The following is a 22291-nucleotide window of genomic DNA, read 5'->3' as shown; positions in this document are numbered from 1 at the left end:
CAATTAAAATGGGATGTTTGCCAGGGTATCATTTTGGCATTGTGTGCCCATTTCTGCAACACATTTATTTCAGCTCAGCAGGTTCCAAGCCCTTTGTGGACTGAATCAGGTGTCTAATACTTTAAAGCTAATACTTTGAAAAATAATGATGTTGCTGTGGACTGGACCCAAAGTAAATCTATTAATGACTGACATCACCTCGATAAAAAATTCCAAAATATCGTCTTGCATGGAAACAGAGCAGAACCGTCTGAAGCTGTAGTTTTTACTGGACTCATGGGAGACTTCATTCAAACAAGCTGCTGTGTGCTTCCCCCACCCATAAGCTAATACTTAAGACATTTATATGGAAATATAGTTAGTGTGACCACTTTCCTGACTGTAATACATCGCCCCATTCCAGTGTACACTCACCACCTACTTTATTAGAGACCCCTACCTTGTAGGAGACTGTAGTCCATCTGTTGAAGCTTATGCTAGCCATCCTCTAGCACCAGGATCATCAAATAGTGGCCTGCTGGCCAGATCCTGCTCATTAACAGGTTCTGTCCGGCCACAGCCCATCCTCTGATACTCCAGACGAGTACCAGAAAATGAGGTCTTTTTTCACGAGACGACAGCCACTGTGTTCTTTGCGTGCTAGAGAGCTTGGCCATGCATTTGGGAATGATGGTGAAATGAAGTCTATTTTATACTGTTCAAACTCCCTTAAAAACGTTATAGTTGGGGTGGCGGGGTGGCGGGGTGGCACGGTGGGTAGCGCTGTCACCTCACAGCGAGGAGGGCCTGGGTTCGATTCCCCGACCGGGTGACCAGGGTCCTCTCTGTGTGGAGTCTGCATGTTCTCCCCATGTCTGTGTGGGTTTCCTCCCACAGTCCAAAGACATGCAGTCAGGCCAACTGGACATGTTACATTGCCTCTAGGTGTGAGTGTGTGAGTGTCTGTCTGTCTGTCTGTCTGTCTGCCCTGTGATGGACTGGCGACCTGTCCAGGGTGTATCCTGCCTTCTGCCCGATGACCGCTGGGATAGGCTCCAGCATCCCCCCGCGACCCTGACGGAGAAGTGGCTTAGAAAATGGATGGATGGATGTTATAGTTGTGTTAGTGTGAAGCTGAGTGATTTATACTCACTGTTCCTTGTGTTGCAACACTACCTCGAACAAGGACATCTGAAGCTTCTAAGAAGCATTCAAGCCACATATTGTTCTTCAACAACCCCTTTCTGTTCTGGGATCGCAGCAGTTTCATCTCTTTCAATAATGTACACAAAAAACAATTCTACTTTAGCCTGCTATATTCATTCATTTATTCACTGTTGAAGCTGGTTATCCAGTATTTTGCGCTCCATAATGATTCTCTGAGCCTTTTGATGATATTATGGACTGTAGATGATGAAATCCCTAAATTCCTGCAGTTGCACGTTGAGAAACGTTGTTCTTAAACTGTTGGACTATTTGCTCACGCAGTTGTTCACTAAGTGGTGAACCTCGCCCGTCCTCGCTTGTGAACGACTGAGCCTTTCAGGGACGCTCCCTTTATACCCAATCATGACCCTCACCTGTTTCCAATTAACCTGTTCACCTGTGGAACGTTCCCAACAGGTGTTTTTTGAGCATTCCTCAACTTTCCCAGTCTTTTGTTGCCCCTGTCCCAACTTCTTTGGAACGTGTTGCAGGCATCAAATTCAAAATGAGTGAATATTTGCAAAAAACAATAAAGTTTATACGTTTGAAGATTAAATATCTCGTCTTTGTAGCGGATTCAATTGAATATCGGTTGAAAAGGATTTGCAAATCATCGTATTCTGTTTTTATTTATGTTTTACACAACGTCCCAACTTCACTGGAACTGGGGTTGTAGTATCTCCAATCAACCTGACTGCATGTCTTTGGACTGTGGGGGGGAAACAACAGATCTAGCCTGCTACAAATATGTGTATATAATAGGTATGCGGACATCTATACATCACACTTATACAAACTTAGTTCGACATCCCATTCCATCCATCCCAGCTTTCTACAAGATTCTGGAGTGTGTCTGTGGGAATTTTGCCCATTCAGTCTCCAGTCTTTTTGAAAATGGTTCTTTATAGTACCAAAAACGTTCTGTAGTTATGATGTCAAGCTTGTTTGATGTAGCATGTGAGCAGTTCACATATAGAAACTAAGTAGCCTGTTTTGAATGTATTGTTTATTTGTGATGTCACAAAAACCAATGCTGTTCACATAGATGTACATACATGTATGTGCAGTAATTTAGCTCCACCCACTTACACTGACAATAACGTGGCACTAGCAGGACAGACATACAGACACATACTTTTGGCTACGTAGTGGCTGTATGTATATATGTGTATAGATGTATACATATATACATTCCCCAAGCACTTCATTCCAAACACCTTTATTAGAACCTATTTATTGACCATTTTATCTGTTCCCATTCGTAGTTATCAGGAGCACTTTGTACTTCTACAATTACTGACTGAAGTTCATCTGTTTCTCTGCGTATTTTGTTAGCCCCCTTTCGTCCTGTTCTTCTGTGGTCAGGACCCCCTCAGGAGCACTGTACATACATACGGTTCACTCATGTGAATTCCCACCACAAAGAACCTACAGCATTAGGAGAATTCCTCCAAATTCAGGGTCAAGAATCAATCAATTTTGCGTTTTGAGTGGGATGCTCTAGATTTGAAGTGACAGTTAAATCCAATTAAATCTTAATTTAAATGAATCCAACTCAGTCTTTACTGCATAGCTTTCACACGAGGCATTCTCAGAAACCAGCTTTATAGACTCCCTTAATGAGCAAGACCGAGGCCAAAATTGTTGTAGGCCAAAAATGATTGTAATTTACATGGACCACGATCAGTCATCAGCGCTAACTGACCCACTCACAGCGGTTCCAAACTGCAGAGCACTTGAATTGAGAAGTACTTTGGAGAAAAATCAAACTGATACCATTTTCCTCTCACAGTGTTTGCTGCCTTAGTTATGCACTGGAGCTACGATGCTACCCTGCTAGAAAAAAAGAGCATAGCACTAGCAAAACCAGCATGACCATGCTGGCTGACCAGCCCACTCACCCAAGCACAAGACCAACATAGACGAGCTTAGACCAACTTGGACTTTATGCTCTGTGCAGTTTTTTTCAGTAGGGTAGTGTAGCTAAAAAGAAGTGAAGCTTCTGACCACCAGTTAGCTTTAAGTTAAGTGATACTTTTCTAATCCCACAAACGGGGAAATTCTGCCTCCGCATTTAACCCACCTGTGAAGTGAAACACCACATACACACTAGTGAATACACACACACACACACTAGGGGGCAGTGAGCACACTTGCCCGGAGCGGTGGGCAGCCCTATCCATGGCGCCCGGGGAGCAGTTGGGGGTTAGGTGTCTTGCTCAAGGACACCTCAGTCTTGGACTGTCGGCACTGGGGATTGAACCAGCAACCTTCCGGTTCCAGGGCCAGTTCCCTGACCTCCAGCCCACGACTCCCCCTTTGTCCGGTGTCTTGGCGTTGCATGACATACCTTTTAAAAGGACCAATGCATGGACAAAATATAGGGCTGCAAGATAGATGTTAATGCTCTTTTTGGCTATGCACCATACATTTACGCAAATATGTGGTGAAATAAGGGTTTTATTGCTGAATTATTGTTTTAATTTTAAAATTTTCCAGGTGTTTAATACGCAACTCGATTTTGCCAACACATAACATGACCATTCAGCATCTACCTTCATGCTCTGGATACATTTATAGGCGTTTTTCAGTGCAAAGCATATTACTGGAAGCTATTATTAAAGCCCTTCATCAGGCCCATATGTTGTGCAAGTTCTAATATTTCATTTCAGTGCCAGTTTTTAAAGTTGCCTATTAAGAGTTTGGCTTGTGGGCTTGATCAATCTGTTGGAACAAGCCAGTAAAATTTGGGATCTGTAGGTTTAACCCAGTCCTGTCCTGCTGCTCGTTTCACTACCGGTTTGAACTTGCCCTCATTCACTTGTTGCATTACTTTTAGTGGTTCAAGTGAAGTTTATTAGATGAGTCCTTGGCCCTCGGAGGGGCGAGTGACCGAGTGAGCACAAACGTCGACTTTGGCAGCAGAACTTGCCCAGAAATCAGAATCATCTGATCTGATGTGTTTCCCTTTGTAAACCTCAAAAATGGTGGGCAGAGCTGTTCCACAAAGGCACTTTTTAAATGCTCAATACTCCAAAAACTTGCAATCTTCAGAGATTTAGGTAGCAAATTATTCCATCTGTTCCGCTGATTCTGCTGATACAGCGTCAGTAGTGAACAGGCTAAAGGCTACATGGCCTGCAACAACAACAAGAAAAGCAATATAACATGGTTTAGACCAAAGCTTATATCCACATGACGCAGTTATTCACAAAATGTGTGTTATTTCTATTCAGACTCCTTAAAAAGTGCATGGCTAGCCGGGCTGGATAACCAGCTTTTACTGAGGCTGCGCACACTTTATAACGGAGAACAGCTTTTAGGAAGTCTGAACATGAAGTAAAATACTCCTTGGGCATGATTTCTTCGTCCGCTTCGAGCTTTAATCCAAAACCGCGTTGGACTGACTTTCTTTCTGTTGTTGCTAGCTAGCCTGTAGCTTGTTTGCTAACTAAATAATTACCTCACTGAGGCTAAAGCAACCATGGAAACTCTCTAATACAGTTTAAGAACATAAACTACATCCGTCTCGGCGAGCAGCTGCTTTTTGTTGTTGCTAGTCGATAGCCTTTTAGCTTGTTTGCTAACTAGATAATCGGCTAACATAGCCCTGCAACCACAAACGGGTGTTTTTAGTCATCACTTCGCTAAAACCGAGCTCGTACTGCGGTGGGAGGTACCGTGGATCATGTTATCTGAGCTAAGTTAGCTAGACGAGAGAACCTGGGTGGCACAAGCTTAGTTAGGAGACTCCAGCTCCAGACACCAGAGAACAGGTTTAGTTTCTGTGCCCATAATATCAACAGCTGGACTTCCTCAGATCTGAGTCATTGTTATATAAATTTGTGTCAGTAAAGCTTTTGTTGGTCAGAATCGAATCTGACATGCCAGCATGCCAGCTGAACTGATGCTAACAGCTTGTCTCTCCTGGTTTTCGGCTCTGTTTAACATTTAGAAATTGGTGTTCTGAGTCACGGGTGGAGCCAATCCCAGCGGTCATTGGGCGGAAGGCAGGATACACCCTGGACAGGCCGTCAGTCCATCGCAGGGCAGACAGATAGACGCATTCACTCACACCGAGGGGCAGTGTAGCATGTCCAGTTGGCCTGACTGCATGTCTTTGGACTGTGGGAGGAAACCGGAGAACCCGGAGGAACCCCACGCAGACACGGGGAGAACATGCAGACTGCACACAGAGAGGACCCCGGTCGCCCGGCCGGGGAATCGAACCCAGGCCCTCCTCGCTGTGAGGCGACAGCGCCACCCACCACAAGTCATCATTTCATTTACTTGTCGTCCGTGTGAGTGAACTGAACTTATTAAAGTGCTTTTGAGTTTTAAATTTCGCGAGACGATGTCGTGGCACAATATCGACATAAACGCTGACCATCGTGACATCACCCCACCGAATGGTTCTGTGGCCCCAGTACAGTTAGCTAACCATGCTGGAGAAACTGTGCTGAGGCCGGTTTTAAGCGCTCTGTGTTGGATGGTGTCAGTATGGAAAAGCCACTGGAACATTTATCCTCCATGCTCAGAACCGCCTGCAGCGGAAAAGAGGCGATAGATAACAGAACACCCAGCTTGTACGGATTGCTATGAGCACAAATTTCAACAGGTGTAAAACAGTATGTGTTCAGCACAGAAGGGCCAGACCAGAACTGGCTCAGATGAACCCTCAGCCAGGCCTGCCTCTGTGGGTAATTGATATGGGAGGTCTGCTAATGGCAAAAGCTCCCTTGATTTAAACTGCTGTGTAGTTTGGTGACTGCATGCTACATTACCTCCAAGTCAACCTGAAATGAAATCTTTTCATGCAGATATTTAATTACCTTCTGCTGAGCATGCAGTCAATTCCTGTCAGACGTAAACGGCCCCTCCGAGTCGACGGCATAGATCAACTCTATTTTTCTTTCTTAAAAGTAAACTTCGGTGCATGTATTAGGCCTCATAATCGTCTCTGGGCATGTCAGGTGTGCCGCTTTAATGGATAACGACAGTCATTAAGAGCGGGCCGATATTTCAAATCCTGATTAAAATCTTAGACCCCTGATGAAAACTCTGTCAACATGATCCATGGAATTCCTCTGCTGTGCTGCGGGGGATTCGCATGATGCATGGTGAGGGTATCTCTGCTGCGAGACACTCGGTACAGTACAGAATCTGCCGGAATAAAGAGATCTAACTCCTCCTGGACTGGAATGCTAATTGCTACATTTGTCTTGATCAGGAATCAAAGCAGCACTCCGGCAAGTGAAGCGTTTGAATTTGCCCATCCGTCTCTGGGGGATTTGGGCGGCCCTCTAGATCCATTAGTTTTCTTCACATCCTCCCTGAGGCACTTGAGGAGAAGGGCAGAGTTTCAAGTGGTGCGAATGTGCGGCGTACGGGGAGGAAGAAGGAGAAAAATGTGTACCTGGAACACACTTTGAGAGACAGTGATCCGAAATAGTCACTGAGTGGAAACCCATCAAGCCTCAGACGCCGTGTGATATTCACTATTTCTCATTCGGAGCTCGTTGACACAAGTGGAGAAATTCTGATTCCGAACTTCCATACGACAGCCTACGATATCTGTAATGTGACATTTGTGTTTAAAGGGAAATTCCACCAAATTTCAGGTAAACAGTCTTTCAAATGGTTTGATGTGAAATGGTTCATTGTGGAGAAACTTATTGGCTTACTGAGATTTCTTTACAGTGGTTGTGATGGGAACCACAGGCCATGATGTCTACAGCACAAATATAATCATTTTATTTACAATCCAAATTGAACAGTAAATTGATATGTTTTATAAATAATGGTGTTAATGGTAAAATGAAACAAATAAATCTGAAAAGTCGTCTTTGAGGACTATATCGACAGCACCCTGCATGTACCTCCCTATAATAAATACAAAAAAAAAAGGAAATACATTTTCATTCATCATCTTAAACCAATGAGTCTGTTTACATGCACTTAATAATTCGATAACTGCAGAAAATCTGAACGTCAGTAATATGATCGATGCATTTACATGCATTACTTGAGTCATCAGATAAGAGGGAAACTCCAGGTCTACACGAATCAAGCAATAACCAGATTTCGGATAAACTCAGAAGAAGACGTGACATGAAAGTAAAGCTCAAACTTCATGACGCAGCTTTTTTCTAAAAACATTGTGCCACTTTACCTGAAAATATGAACATACTTCATCTAGAAGATAAAGAATATGTAAATCTTTTATTTCGGCAAGCATGTAGACGCTTTCAGCATCTCTCGGTGATGCTGCTCGCTTATTTCTGGTACCACAGTCTGTTCTTGCACATGCTCAGACTGAGAAATCTGAAAGAAATCAGAGTAAGAGTTCACAGCACTGAAAAATCTGAAAGAAATCAGAGTAAGAGTTCACAGCGCTGAGAAATCTGAAAGAAATCAGAGTAAGAGTTCACAGCGCTGAGAAATCTGAAAGAAATCAGAGTAAGAGTTCACAGCGCTGAGAAATCTGAAAGAAATCAGAGTAAGAGCTCACAGCAGTGAGAAATCTGAAAGAAATCAGAGTAAGAGCTCACAGCGCTGAGAAATCTGAAAGAAATCAGAGTAAGAGCTCACAGCACTGAGAAATCAGAAAGAAATCAGAGTAAGAGTTCACAGCACTGAGAAATCTGAAAGAAATCAGAGTAAGAGTTCACAGCGCTGAGAAATCTGAAAGAAATCAGAGTAAGAGCTCACAGCGCCGAGAAATCTGAAAGAAATCAGAGTAAGAGCTCACAGCGCCGAGAAATCTGAAAGAAATCAGAGTAAGAGCTCACAGCGCCGAGAAATCTGAAAGAAATCAGAGTAAGAGCTCACAGCGCCGAGAAATCTGAAAGAAATCAGAGTAAGAGCTCACAGCACTGAGAAATCTGAAAGAAATCAGAGTAAGAGCTCACAGCGCTGAGAAATCTGAAAGAAATCAGAGTAAGAGTTCACAGCACTGAGAAATCTGAAAGAAATCAGAGTAAGAGCTCACAGCACTGAGTAATCTGAAAGAAATCAGAGTAAGAGTTCACAGCACTGAGAAATCAGAAAGAAATCAGAGTAAGAGCTCACAGCACTGAGAAATCAGAAAGAAATCAGAGTAAGAGCTCACAGCACTGAGAAATCAGAAAGAAATCAGAGTAAGAGCTCACAGCGCTGAGAAATCTGAAAGAAATCAGAGTAAGAGCTCACAGCACTGAGAAATCTGAAAGAAATCAGAGTAAGAGCTCACAGCGCTGAGAAATCTGAAAGAAATCAGAGTAAGAGCTCACAGCGCTGAGAAATCTGAAAGAAATCAGAGTAAGAGTTCACAGCACTGAGAAATCTGAAAGAAATCAGAGTAAGAGTTCACAGCACTGAGAAATCAGAAAGAAATCAGAGTAAGAGCTCACAGCACTGAGAAATCAGAAAGAAATCAGAGTAAGAGCTCACAGCACTGAGAAATCAGAAAGAAATCAGAGTAAGAGTTCAAAGCGCTGAGAAATCTGAAAGAAATCAGAGTAAGAGCTCACAGCGCTGAGAAATCTGAAAGAAATCAGAGTAAGAGCTCACAGCGCTGAGAAATCTGAAAGAAATCAGAGTAAGAGCTCACAGCGCTGAGAAATCTGAAAGAAATCAGAGTAAGAGTTCACAGCGCTGAGAAATCTGAAAGAAATCAGAGTAAGAGCTCACAGCACTGAGAAATCTGAAAGAAATCAGAGTAAGAGCTCACAGCACTGAGAAATCTGAAAGAAATCAGAGTAAGAGTTCACAGCGCTGAGAAATCTGAAAGAAATCAGAGTAAGAGCTCAGAGCACTGAGAAATCTGAAAGAAATCAGAGTAAGAGCTCAGAGCACTGAGAAATCTGAAAGAAATCAGAGTAAGAGCTCACAGCGCTGAGAAATCTGAAAGAAATCAGAGTAAGAGTTCACAGCGCTGAGAAATCTGAAAGAAATCAGAGTAAGAGTTCACAGCACTGAGAAATCTGAAAGAAATCAGAGTAAGAGTTCACAGCGCTGAGAAATCTGAAAGAAATCAGAGTAAGAGCTCACAGCTCTGAGAAATCTGAAAGAAATCAGAGTAAGAGCTCACAGCTCTGAGAAATCTGAAAGAAATCAGAGTAAGAGCTCAGAGCACTGAGAAATCTGAAAGAAATCAGAGTAAGAGCTCAGAGCACTGAGAAATCTGAAAGAAATCAGAGTAAGAGCTCAGAGCACTGAGAAATCTGAAAGAAATCAGAGTAAGAGCTCACAGCACTGAGAAATCTGAAAGAAATCAGAGTAAGAGCTCACAGCACTGAGAAATCTGAAAGAAATCAGAGTAAGAGTTCACAGCGCTGAGAAATCTGAAAGAAATCAGAGTAAGAGTTCACAGCTCTGAGAAATCTGAAAGAAATCAGAGTAAGAGTTCACAGCACTGAGAAATCTGAAAGAAATCAGAGTAAGAGTTCACAGCACTGAGAAATCTGAAAGAAATCAGAGTAAGAGTTCACAGCGCTGAGAAATCTGAAAGAAATCAGAGTAAGAGTTCACAGCTCTGAGAAATCTGAAAGAAATCAGAGTAAGAGCTCACAGCGCTGAGAAATCTGAAAGAAATCAGAGTAAGAGCTCACAGCGCTGAGAAATCTGAAAGAAATCAGAGTAAGAGCTCACAGCGCTGAGAAATCTGAAAGAAATCAGAGTAAGAGTTCACAGCGCTGAGAAAACTGAAAGAAATCAGAGTAAGAGCTCACAGCGCTGAGAAATCAGAAAGAAATCAGAGTAAGAGTTCACAGCGCTGAGAAATCTGAAAGAAATCAGAGTAAGAGCTCACAGCACTGAGAAATCTGAAAGAAATCAGAGTAAGAGCTCACACTGAGAAATCTGAAAGAAATCAGAGTAAGAGCTCACAGCGCTGAGAAATCAGAAAGAAATCAGAGTAAGAGTTCACAGCACTGAGAAATCTGAAAGAAATCAGAGTAAGAGCTCACAGCGCTGAGAAATCTGAAAGAAATCAGAGTAAGAGTTCACAGCGCTTGATCAGATTTCTAAATCAGATTTCCCGACCTTACTCTGATCTAAGTCATCAGAGTGTGCTGTTTACGTGATCATTTGCATAATCATATACCAGATTATTGAGTGCATGTAAACACACTGAATGTCTATCGCGCGTCAGGTGGTGCATTGATAATCTTTCTCTGTAATCATTTTCTGTGAGGGAACGTTCAGAGGCATTAAAATCTTCAGACGTCTGGTTCCATTCACCACCACTGTAAACAATCCTGACTTTGACTTTGTTTCTCTAGAATGGAGCATTTTGCACTGAACTAATCTGAATGACTTTGTTTCCATCTCAACCATTTAATTATGCAGATTTTTTTTCTGTCTATCATGGAGAGATATTTTATTAATTGATTGTTGAAAGAAGTTTTTGTGATCTTCATTTGGTGTACAGAAAAAAAAACGTGCCACGTTACCATTAAAACAAGTGGAAAGTCGGGGAACAAACGTCCCAGCATAGAATGAACATACGATTCATTACGTGTAATCAATTCAAGCATAATTACATTTGAAAGGTCAAATGACTGTAATAGCTCTAAACGTTTCAGGGTTAAAAGTACGTAGGGCTCAGTGCTGTTCAATAGCCCCAATAAGCAAGCATGACAGTATAAACACCTTTACCTGCATTTTTCTTATTGTTTCCCTGAAGTCAAAACAGCTCTAGTTCATTTTCACACGACCTTTTTCCAACTTCTCTCGTTTCTGACCTCACTTCTGATTGGCTGCCGTGTATTGTGCCTGTGAAGTGAAGGTTTACACACTACATCAAACTACTTTATTGGACAAAATGTGAAAACGTTTGATCCTGTAAGGCCTCAGTGCTTTTATGAAATGAGGCATAGATCAAGTCAAATAGTTATATCTTCTTGTAACCACATACAAAGCAGTTTGGCAACTTCATCTCAATGCAGTTGCTTTAAACTACATCCACCCAAGCTATAGATAGATATAGATAAATATAGATAGCTATAGATAAATAGCTCTTTAATTAAAATTCAGTAAGGTCCAGTCTAAGACAATGTCCTCAAGTGAAGGTCCAGAACATCATAACGTCCAACTTGCATTATGACTCTACTGATTACTGAAGTAGCCGAGTAGGAATATCAACGTCTTATACAGTCAAATAGCTGAATATAAGATCAAATAAAGTCCAGTTCGGTCAGATTTCAACAACATTTACTGAACATCAGATCAAATAAAGTCCAGTTCGGTCAGATTTCAACAACATTTACTGAACATCAGATCAAATAAAGTCCAGTTTGGTCAGATTTCAACAACATTTACTGATCATCAGATCAAATAAAGTCCAGTTCGGGCAGATTTCACCAAAATGTACTGAACATCAGATCAAATAAAGTCCAGTTCGGTCAGATTTCACCAACATTTACTGAACATCAGATCAAATAAAGTCCAGTTCGGTCAGATTTCACCAACATTTACTGAACATCAGATCAAATAAAGTCCAGTTCGGTCAGATTTCACCAACATTTACTGAACATCAGATCAAATAAAGTCCAGTTCGGTCAGATTTCACCAAGATTTACTGAACATCAGATCAAATAAAGTCCAGTTCGGTCAGATTTCAACAACATTTACTGAACATCAGATCAAATAAAGTCCAGTTCGGTCAGATTTCAACAACATTTACTGAACATCAGATCAAATAAAGTCCAGTTCGGTCAGATTTCAACAACATTTACTGAACATCAGATCAAATAAAGTCCAGTTCGGTCAGATTTCACCAACATTTACTGAACATCAGATCAAATAAAGTCCAGTTCGGTCAGATTTCACCAACATTTACTGAACATCAGATCATATAAAGTCCAGTTCGGTCAGATTTCAACAACATTTACTGAACATCAGATCAAATAAAGTGCAGTTCGGTCAGATTTCAACAACATTTACTGAATATCAGATCAAATAAAGTCCAGTTCGGTCAGATTTCACCAACATTTACTGAACATCAGATCAAATAAAGTCCAGTTCGGTCAGATTTCTCTTTTTAGATCACGTCATGTGGAATAATTTCCCTCTGACTCACTTTCTTCTCTGACTGCTGTTTCTCTCCTCGTCCCTCCCCTGTGTGGCGTCACTCACTCGAGTCTCAGAGCTCATCGTAATGCACATATCTGATTGGCTGAGTAGCGTCACGTGTGACACATGCGATTGGTCGGTGAGCTTCCCAGGCCGCTAAACCGCTACTGTAAAGTCTAGAAAAGTTAGGAGCACCGGGTAAAAATGACATAATTCTCCTTAGTTTATCGGTTGTAGGTTCAGGTCCGCATAGGACAGAGTCTGGGTCCGGACTCAGACAGCAGCCCGCCTATTTGTGACCTCTGCTGTAGAGCATGTATGCTGCTTTTATTGCACAATACTGGACAGCCAGTCAGGACAGAACTAATTTACATATGCGTCTAAAAGGCACAATAGGCAAAACAGCCCATTTAAGGGATAAAGCTGGAAAGTTGTCATGTAAAAATGAGTTAAGATGGTTTCGTAGCATAAATCTATGCAAATGTCATACGTGGCCCTCAGGGGACGAAGAAACACCAGGAAAAATATAGAATATGGACCCTTTTGAAGAAACAGCTCCTGCTTACATGCTAATGTTACAGTGGATGGAAGCTGGCAGCACTGATTAGCATAATTCATCTGAATTATATAATCTGCGGCTGTTCACTTTCATACAGCATTAGCAACATTAGCATTGACGACTGAACCAGTGCTTCAAAGTGAGTTTTCAAAAGCCTGAGGTTAGAGCGCCGCACTGCCTCGCCGCTTCCTCCGCTGGCTCCAGCGACGGGAGTCTGCGTGTATACGTGTGCGTGCGCCGACAGCTTTCTGGAACAGCAGGTCGAGACGAGCGCGTCCCACGTGCAGTCGCTGGCCACCATTAGTGCAGAAATAAAGTGCTGGAAGCGGGACGGCGCTAGCAGGACCGTTCAGCAGCTCCTGATATCTGCGAGCCAGACTAGGCTCTGTTGGGTTTGGACAGCGCCGGAGCAGGGAGTGTGTTCTAGTGGGGATTTTTCCCGTCTCTTTCAGGCACAGATAAGTCATAGTGGGAGCGAGTTCATGTATAGCTCCGCAGAGGGAACAGCTGAGTTTGTCCAGCGCCTGGAGACCTGGAGCAGTGCTTAGAGGACACACGGAGCTGGGCCGTGTTTTGAACCGAAGCTGTCGGGGTGACGGAGGCCGCAGTTCGTGATTTGGCCTGTTTATCGTTCTGGCGGGACCTATCAGCGCAGGGTGAAAAGAGTTCGAATAGATTTATTAATTGTTCCTGACTGATGTTTCACTAGCAACATTTCAAGCACCAGAATAAATAGAAACGTTTCCAACAATGAACCGAGATGGATGGGGCTATTTTCTAGCAATCCATCAGCAGTCGTGGAAATAATCAAAACAACCATGTACGGTGTGAGTGCGAGTGAATGAGGGAAAGCAATAACTTTGGCAAAAACAAGTTAGACAAAAGTAAAGTAAGACTTTATTCGTAATTGTTCATCGTTTTTTTCACATTGCTAGATAGACAAGCTTCGCCAACCCCGTGACTGGTGTAGACTTTTGCAGGGGTAGCTTTAGGGGGAACGGAGGACGTACGCATACCCACAGGCACACACACTGACACAGTGATGTTTTGGACTCAGTTCACATGTGTACATCGTTTCCACATGAATTAAATATATGACATCAGCACCGCTCTGTCTGTCATTTAGCTAACATTTGGCATCAACTGTGCTGATGCAATATACATTTCATTCTGTGGGGAACCCTCAGGGCCGTCAGAGCAGGTCAGTTCATCCCTGTTTAATGGGACTGGAACGCTTGTTGTATTTAAATTCTGCAGTTTCGCTACTGAAGTTTTACTCCTATTTCAAACAAAAGACTTCAAATGTTGAAATAGCTAAAGAAAAAAATGGTCCAATCAGGATTGTATCTATCAGTCACGCTTTGCAGGCAAAATCAGATTAATTTCAACGTCTAAGAAGCAAAACTGCTCATTGGATCAAATAAATATTGCGTGTGAAATATGTATCAAGATCAACTTTGGTGAACTTTGACAAAGTCAGCACTTTGGCTGTGTTGACCACGACTGGGGCAGGGCTTCATATAGATCCAAAATACATTAAATGCTAATTTAACCAGAGTTTAAACTCAAATCTCATTTTCTTTTCTCCACTTGCTACAAATAAGCTCATGAATCACTACGATAGACTGTATTATGATCTTAACTTTTGTGGTTTTACTCTTTGTAGATGAGCCAGCTTGCCAACTGCAACGTTAGCTTCTTGGCTGATCACTGCTGCACACAAGTCACAACCACACAAGCTGTCAGTTTTTCGTTACAGACCGGTCTGCTGCAGTACAGTATGCAGTGTTTAATGATCTGATATCATTGTGTTTACTTTTGTATTTTACACAAGGTGATGTCGACTGCGCATGACTAGTGTAGCCAAAGCCTTAAACATTAGATTAGCTAAAAGAATCTGATTAAATAAAGGATTCGTTGAATCTACAAAATATGATTTGACTTACAATATGACCAATTTGCAAATTAACCAATGTGTCGAATGTCAATCTAGGCTTTCTGAAGGTTCTAGATACATCAGTGACTGTAAATACAAGTTGAAGCCAAACCAAATTTCAGTTTTTAGAAATGGAAAACAGTGGCAGCAGCTTTATGCCAGGGCTGTTTACTGAAGCAGTTAATGTCTGTTGTAAGCTTCAAAAAATACAAATATGATGCATTTCACAAGCTCTGAATAAATCTAGAATGGCCCCAAAAAGCCTAGTCACTAATATAACATTCAATTCCCACAAATGAGCCCAAAATGAAGGTCTAGCTCTGACAGTCACAGTTTGCCACTGATGTTTTTCATGTGGAAACACTCTTATGAATCAAGGAATGCATCACTTTTTCACCCACCCACACACACACACACACACACACACACACACAGATATCCTGCTGTTTTTTTTGTACCTTTCTTTGAAATATATCAGCAGTATTTCACTTTGGAGAAGACCCACTTGTTTTATTCTCATTTTCCACTCACACACATAGAAAAACAAAGACCATATACAGGAAGGAATAAGACACATTCTAGCCATCTAAAGCACTGAAGACATCCACAGAAGGAGAGGCTTAAAGTGCAACCAGCAGAGCAGTAGAACTTATTTTACCCCAGACTATTTTCAGCCTCTTTATTTTCATACAGAAAAAAATCCCCTTTTCATAGAAGCAACAAGACACTATATCAAAAAAATAAACAGAAAAAACAATATATCCCTAAATACATTTATAGAGTCAGTGTGTCACATGGCGATGACAATGCATAGTTACCTGGTTTGTCTCTTTAATTATTGCGGTACAGTGTCACACATCTTGTCCAGTCTCGTGTGACACTGGGTGGGGATGGAGAAAAAGGCAGTGATCCATGTTACAACTGGACCACATTACCGCAAAGGCTGAGACGGTGCATCAGACTTAGATCGGAGGTCACAGGTCAGAGGTCAGTAGGGAGCAAACAATACTGGTGCATGGGAGGTCCTAATAGGCCCGGGGGCGGGACGGAGAAGGGCCGCAGGGAGGGACTGAGTCTGAAAGACAGAGGGATTATGGTTGGCACGCAGCGGGAAAGCAGAGCCTACGGCAGCGGCTGCTGCGGCGACGGCTGCCAGGTGGGAGGGCACTATCGTAGCCGTCAGCGGCTGGCACAGGTCCTTACCCAGAGGAAGTTTCACCTGCTGAGAGATGATATACAGTAACTCAGTTTAAAACTTGCTTTTTCGCTTTGGCTTCATACGTGAGCAAAAACCAAGGGGCTAAACAAACAGAAAAGAGAAAACAAAAAAGATCCCAGGACTGAGCCCTGGGGCACACCGACGTTATATATTGTTTCCCCACACTTTAACATACTCCTGGCTTTATATAGTAAAACTTTCATGCAAATTTAACCGCTAGAAACTTACTGGAAAGAGAAAATGAAGCTGGCAAGTGTGAGTGTACCAGCTGAAGACGATATAATTTAATTGACTGATATCATTTGACACATTATAGCTAAATAAAACAGGATAATGACTAGGGTGAGAGAGATCCACCTGATTTACTTTTTGCAAGCTAGGAAAGGTTGGATTTACTTTTATGAGTTTCACTAAGGTCACCGAATAATGTTTCTTTGGCTCTTTACTGCAAACAGTTAGCTTACCTAGCCAGCAATGCAGCTGTTCCGCCACTGATTTTTCTGCTTTGTTATATAACAGAATTCTAGAATAGCTAAACAAGGATACGTTGACACAAAGCACCTTTTAAGGCCGTCACACTGAATGCGATTTATTCGTTTGATTTAATCCGACAACAGTAAATTAATTCGAGCATGTGCATAATTGACAGTGTCTTCCACACCAAATACGATTTTTTAGACAGAAAAAATAAAAACTCCCTGACCAATCACGGTCGCCAAGCTCATGGAGCAGCTGTGGTCCAGCACATACAACTTCAAAAGCAGCTCAAACTGAGCTACAAACTGGACTACGAAATAAATTATAGCCTGTGTGGAAGCAGCTTTGGAATGAAGCGATGAAGATGTTCACGCTACATTCACTTTTCCATAATGGACAGCAGCCCAGTGTCACTGTTTACTTGAGCTGTGAGGAATGAAGGACATGAAGGACGTTCTGCCTGTTTGTGCTTCGTTTGCATCTCCAAAATCAGCGCAGACCGAGTTATGGAGATCCCATCTTTGAGTGAATGCTTTAGCACCTAAATGAAAGAGAAACTCTCCTTTCTTTTTTCCAAAGTGGAAAGCATTCTGCACACTGTCACAGTCTGCCCATTTTGCGAGGAGCAAATGAGATCTTATTTGCACTTGAAAAATTACGCAAGAGTTACTCAGATATGAGCTCTGTACGAAAATGTTCATGAAGTTTTAGCTCCTGAAATGAGACGGAGAAATGCCCTGCTCTTCTTTCGCTTTTCCAAAGTGGAAAGCATCCGGCACACAGTCGCAGTTCCCCCGTTTTGTAAGAAGTAAAGGAGATTGTCATAGATATTTTACCAAAATTTATTTTGTGGTGCGGACAATTTGGCAAAATTAAAAAAAAAAACTATTGCGTCCAGTGTGGACAGTTTTGATGCAAAACCTTTTTCTGTCATTTTTGTGCATTGTGTTCAGTGTGTACTACTTGAGTGCTGTTAGTGCCCCCTTGTGGTGCATCATTAGACTGCTAAATGTGAATGAGTGAGTGTTTTTGTCCCAATCCCATTTCATCCTTCGACTCTTCCACTTAGCCCTAACCTTCTGTTTTGGTGTAGGGGTAGGGTGTCCCAATTCTAGAGGGGTAAGGCGAAGTGTTAGGGCTACATGACCATCCAAACTGAGTTTTTTCACAAGCACACTCCAAACAGAGGGTTATGAGAAATCAACACACAAATCAATAAACACCTTATGTGTGTTCCACAAAAGGGTTCATCCAATGTTAACAGGATCCAAAGTCACTAGCTGGTATGTTGTGTTGCTAGGCTAACTACAACAACTCTATTGCCGTCTATCACCACAAACTGATCCACCAGCGTTCCCGGGCGTTGAGGACGTCTTCATTTTCTAACATTTCTCTGTTTTGCTGCAGACAACTACAAAAGGATGCTGATTGGCTTTTGAAATGGCCTGAAAAGCTCGTCTCGGTGACTACCGATAACGTGTCAGGCTCTTGAGAGGTTGTCCCATTTCAAAGGGGAAGATTTCAGCCACTATAGCTTGTAACTTAGTTCCAAGGGGCAAGGTGTCACTCAAAAACAAGGGGTAGGGGTAAAAATAAGAAATGGGATTGGGTCTTACATAATAGGCTAAGCTCACAATGTACTTTGCATGAAAAAAAAAATACCACTTACTAATGTTGCAACCTCTTGGAGTAATCAAATATGTTTAAATTGCTAAATCTAACTGTCAAGTGTTACAGAAATATATACGTTTTTGAAAGTTTTAGATGTGTATTGCACTGTATTGCCAAAAATGGATAACATTCAGCAACGAATAACACAGATCATTACAAAAACGTACAAAAGTTTGCAAAATTGGCATCTCGCTGGTGAGGTAAGGAACATTTGTCTTATCTATGATGCTGTTATGCATTTTCAAGTACACACTGTTTGCTGTTTGGTCTGTCCTCTTTGAGTCTTGGTGTAGGGGCTGTACTTGGGTTTGGCGGGTTTTCCTGCTGCTCTATCCTTATGACGACGGCTGCTGATATGCTGCAAGGAAATGCGGAAGGGGAAATGACACAGAATTATTGGGCCATCTTAAAGCTTCATAAAATGTCTCCACTTTTTTCTCAAACTCTTCACATATCCATCAAGTCATAGGTGTTTGCTTCTGACCTGTTTGAGCTGCGTCTCTGAGTTCACGTGCACGTCACATGTCTCACAGTGGAACGTTTTGTTCTGGAGGCCTGTGGTTGAGCCTGTGGGTGTCGTCAGCTTACTCTTCACTCCTGGCCTGGGGAAGGATTTGATGGAACCGTTGCCATTGCGTGCCTCCAGCATGGTCTTGTGCTTGGTGCCTGAGGAACATGACAAGACAAATGAGCGATCAGTGAAACACGTCTCTACATCTGCACTTCTGTAAGGTGGAAGCTGCAGTTTGCACAGACTCGTCTTCCAGTATATAATTTCTTGATGAACAGACAAATGATCCAAAATGACTTTCAATGAAATCTTGTCACGTTAACGTACATTGAACTCACGGTGGACAGCTACTCAGGGACAGTGTCTGATTGTAATAATGAAATACGGCAGTGGCACAAACAGGTCAAGGGTTTCAGAAAGCAGTTTTACTGCTAAACATTAGGCTAAACAGATCAAATGTCCTGTGGATCCTGGAAGAGGCCACTCCCACCTGGACAGAAACGCTTCATTATAGAAGGTCATCAGTCAGAATAACTTATTTATGATTTGTTCACTATAAATGGTCCCAAACCATGTCAGCAAGCATTCAGGCCTACACCATTCTGTTGGTGTACGCTGCACATGCACTCTCCCACGTGTTGAGAATATGGAGAAGGACCAGATCACTGTTTTCCACATCTCTGTAAAGCAGTGCTGATGGTTTTTACCCTACTGACCTCTCAAATGTAATGAGGGTTTATGCTCTACAGGCCAACTATAATATCCCTCTCTATGTAGTTGTGGACGGACTGACAGTCTGATCACCTCCTGCATCGACACACACTCCACAGTTCTGACAGCCAGCGAGGGAATTACACTGACCGCGGTACAGAGTCACTTAGCTAGCCTGGAAAGAGTCTTTATCCATGGGGGAAAGTCTCACATCACAACTACGGTGCATTACATAGGAGGCCAGCCTTGAAGGCTGAAAATGTCCTTAGCTACGAATGGGTAGTGTTTTCCTGCAGACGAACATCACCAGTCCAGGCAGCCACGTAGCTGTGACGTAGCGACGTTCAGGCAGCCAGCCCAAGAGGTCTCGTAGCTGCAATGTAGCGCTGTTCAGGCAGCAGAACACCACTGGTCTAGGGAGCACCACAGCTGCAGTGCAGCCTCAACCAAGCAGCCAACCCAGACTGTGATGTCACATTGATTAAGTCCACAGTCCAGAGAGCCTTGTGGCCACAATACAGTGTCTCTCAAATGGACGGTGCAGGCTGCATCATAGCTGTGATGTTGTGTAACAGCCAGCCCAGGGAGCCCCTGAGCCACAGCTGGAAAATTGCGCTCTGCCGCTATCTTGGTGTATGTGATGACTCCTTAGCCAGCAGGGAAAGCATCAAAGCATACACACAAACAATACAAAACAAACATAAACAATGATGTAAAGTGGCAGCGTTCCTACAGCGGAGCTCACACATGCAACACTTTCTTGACTAAAAGTTCCATATATACTTAGGTTTTCCCCGTGGATCTAAATGCAGAGGCAACTTTAGTCACTGTATCTATTGAAACATAAGCTGGCTGAGCCGTCTTTGCGACTGTAGCTCCTGCTTTACTATAATGAACCATCTTTTAACCCCTTAAATGCCCGGGTCTGCTTGTAGGCCCAAAGTTTGATTACACACTTCTATAACCTAAGAATAGCTCAGCTTGTTTCCACTGAAGTCCCTGTAGTTACTGAATTATAAGCCTTATCACGTAATAAGCTTGGGATTTGAAGAGGTTCAAGTCAGATCCCTGTCAGCTGGACCTTCTCAGCATGTTTTAAACATGGTAGGATGTTAATTGTATCATGCAGCACACCTGCGTGGGAGCACTTGCTACTGTTCTCTGTACTGCACAAGCCATTATTAGGAGGTTGGTACGCAAAGGAATACACTAATGAATATTACATAGAGAGGGATAGTATAGTTGGGCCGTGGAGCGTAAGCCCTCATTACAAAGAGAAATGACCACTTGAGAGGTCACTGGAGTAAAAACCATCAGCACTGCTCGACAAAGATGCGGAAGAATTGATTTAGTCTGCCGAATCATCTCTCTCCATGTTATCCACAAGTGGGAGAGTGCATGTGCAACGTAAACCAAGACAGCAGTGCAGGCCTGAATGTTTGACCCATTCAGGGGGGCAATTCGCTGGCATGGTTTGGGTCCCATTAGAGAGAAGAAATCAATATGAAGCTATTCTGATTGATGACATTCTATGAAAAAACCATTTCTATCCTGATGGAAGTGGCCTCTTCCAGGACCCACAGGGCCGCAGGGATCACTGAATGGTTGGATTTATATGAAAATGATGTGAATCATTCACCAGATCTCAACCTCAGCTGGCAGATTGTTGGTCAGACACTCAGTATCACATATCGATGTGTACTTGCTGCATATGCTGTTATCCTTCTAGTCTCCATGAGTATGAACAGCACAATATAAATCAAAGTAATGAAAAGGATCAAATACTGATGTCCTTATAGTAAACACCAATGTCCAGAGCATGTGTGTCGTTTTATTTCTATCTTTAACTCTTTGTAAATGATGACTGGTTGACCACTTTTTTGAATAACCAACAATTAGTGGTGAGGCACATATTCAGAGTTGGATATTGCATCACATTCCTCACTCAGTTTTGGGAATAATAATTCTTGCTTATGGGGACAACAACTGTTTTGTTGTTTAAGGTCATACAGTAGGGCTATTTTGCTCGGCTGCAACTGTTTGGCAGCGATTTTAAGCGAAATCTCACTGGTGACTCATTCTGCAAAGATGTGCAAAGACAGCTGTTATGTGTTCTTGTTATGGTCAAATACTTCTGCTGATGACTCTATTTCAGCACAAATTATAGCTGTTTATCTTAACAGAGTACCAAGCTCATTGCTCTAGCAATTCTGTCTGAAGTAGTTTGAAAATTACTGACACTGAATGCGATTTATGCTGGGCTTTTTAAAGTACTGTGCTGCCTTTGCAGAAGAATACTGTGAGGAAATGTAAGTCACTGGTTTTAGACAGCATTGCTCTGTACAGAGACCTAAAATACACAGGACTTCAAGCTATAAAACAGCACAGGTTTGAGGAAAAAATTAGTTTAGTCCTAGTTAACCTGTCTTGTTATGTCTTTAATCTGGGTTCTCAGATTCAAATGGTCTGGTGACCACTAGCCAAGTTGGCTTCGCCAATGGGGACTGTCTGAAAAAATACAGGGAAAAAAGTCCTATATTTGTTTTCCAAGTATGATTTTTTACTATATAACATGTACATTTATTTAAGCGCATCAGTTAGTGAGTGCGTTTACATACACTGAACAATCTGATAACTGCAGAAAATCAGATTTTGTCAGTAATAATCAGATGATGGCAAAACTCCAAATACAGGCTACATGAGTCAGACAGTAATCAGATTTCTGCTTTGTAAGCAGCCAATAAAGTCACAGAAGACCTGTTTTCAGCATCACTCCAAAAGAATTTAGCTGCGTCTCACGGCAACGCTGAGCGCTTATTTCTGGTACCTCAGTCTGTTTTCACACACGTGTAAACTGAGAAATCTGAAAGAAATCAGACTAAGAGTTCACATGTGCTGATTACTGAGCTAAAGTCCAGCTCTCCTTTTATTGGATTTCTTAATCAGACTTCTAGACCTTACTCTCAG

At 42.3% G+C, this 22291-nt stretch overlaps 1 protein-coding gene across 3 annotated transcripts in view; it reads right to left on the bottom strand.

Annotated features, from left to right (window-relative positions):
* Positions 1-13193: 13193 nt before the first annotated feature.
* The window catches only part of znf385d (zinc finger protein 385D), a 112846-nt gene continuing 103748 nt past the window's right edge, over positions 13194-22291 (bottom strand). Inside the window, exons 6-9 of one of the 3 annotated variants that reach the window (XR_005129554.1) lie at positions 18587-18768; positions 18356-18460; positions 15554-15957; positions 13194-13442 (exon numbers count right to left, since the gene is read on the bottom strand). Coding sequence is in view for 2 of the 3 variants with exons in the window: in XM_037533769.1 (XP_037389666.1) it covers positions 15724-15957; positions 18356-18460; positions 18587-18768 (521 nt within the window). In the remaining variant the exon portion in view is untranslated. Of the gene's footprint in view, positions 13443-13673; positions 15958-18355; positions 18461-18586; positions 18769-22291 lie in introns of those variants that run through there. The other 2 variants (XM_037533770.1, XM_037533769.1) reach the window with 2 other exon arrangements.

The sequence above is a fragment of the Pygocentrus nattereri genome, chromosome 24 (assembly GCF_015220715.1).
Source record: "Pygocentrus nattereri isolate fPygNat1 chromosome 24, fPygNat1.pri, whole genome shotgun sequence".
Taxonomy (NCBI): Eukaryota; Metazoa; Chordata; class Actinopteri; order Characiformes; family Serrasalmidae; genus Pygocentrus; species Pygocentrus nattereri.
Note: the sequence above shows the minus strand (reverse complement) of the source record. Positions and strands in the feature narration are given on the sequence as shown.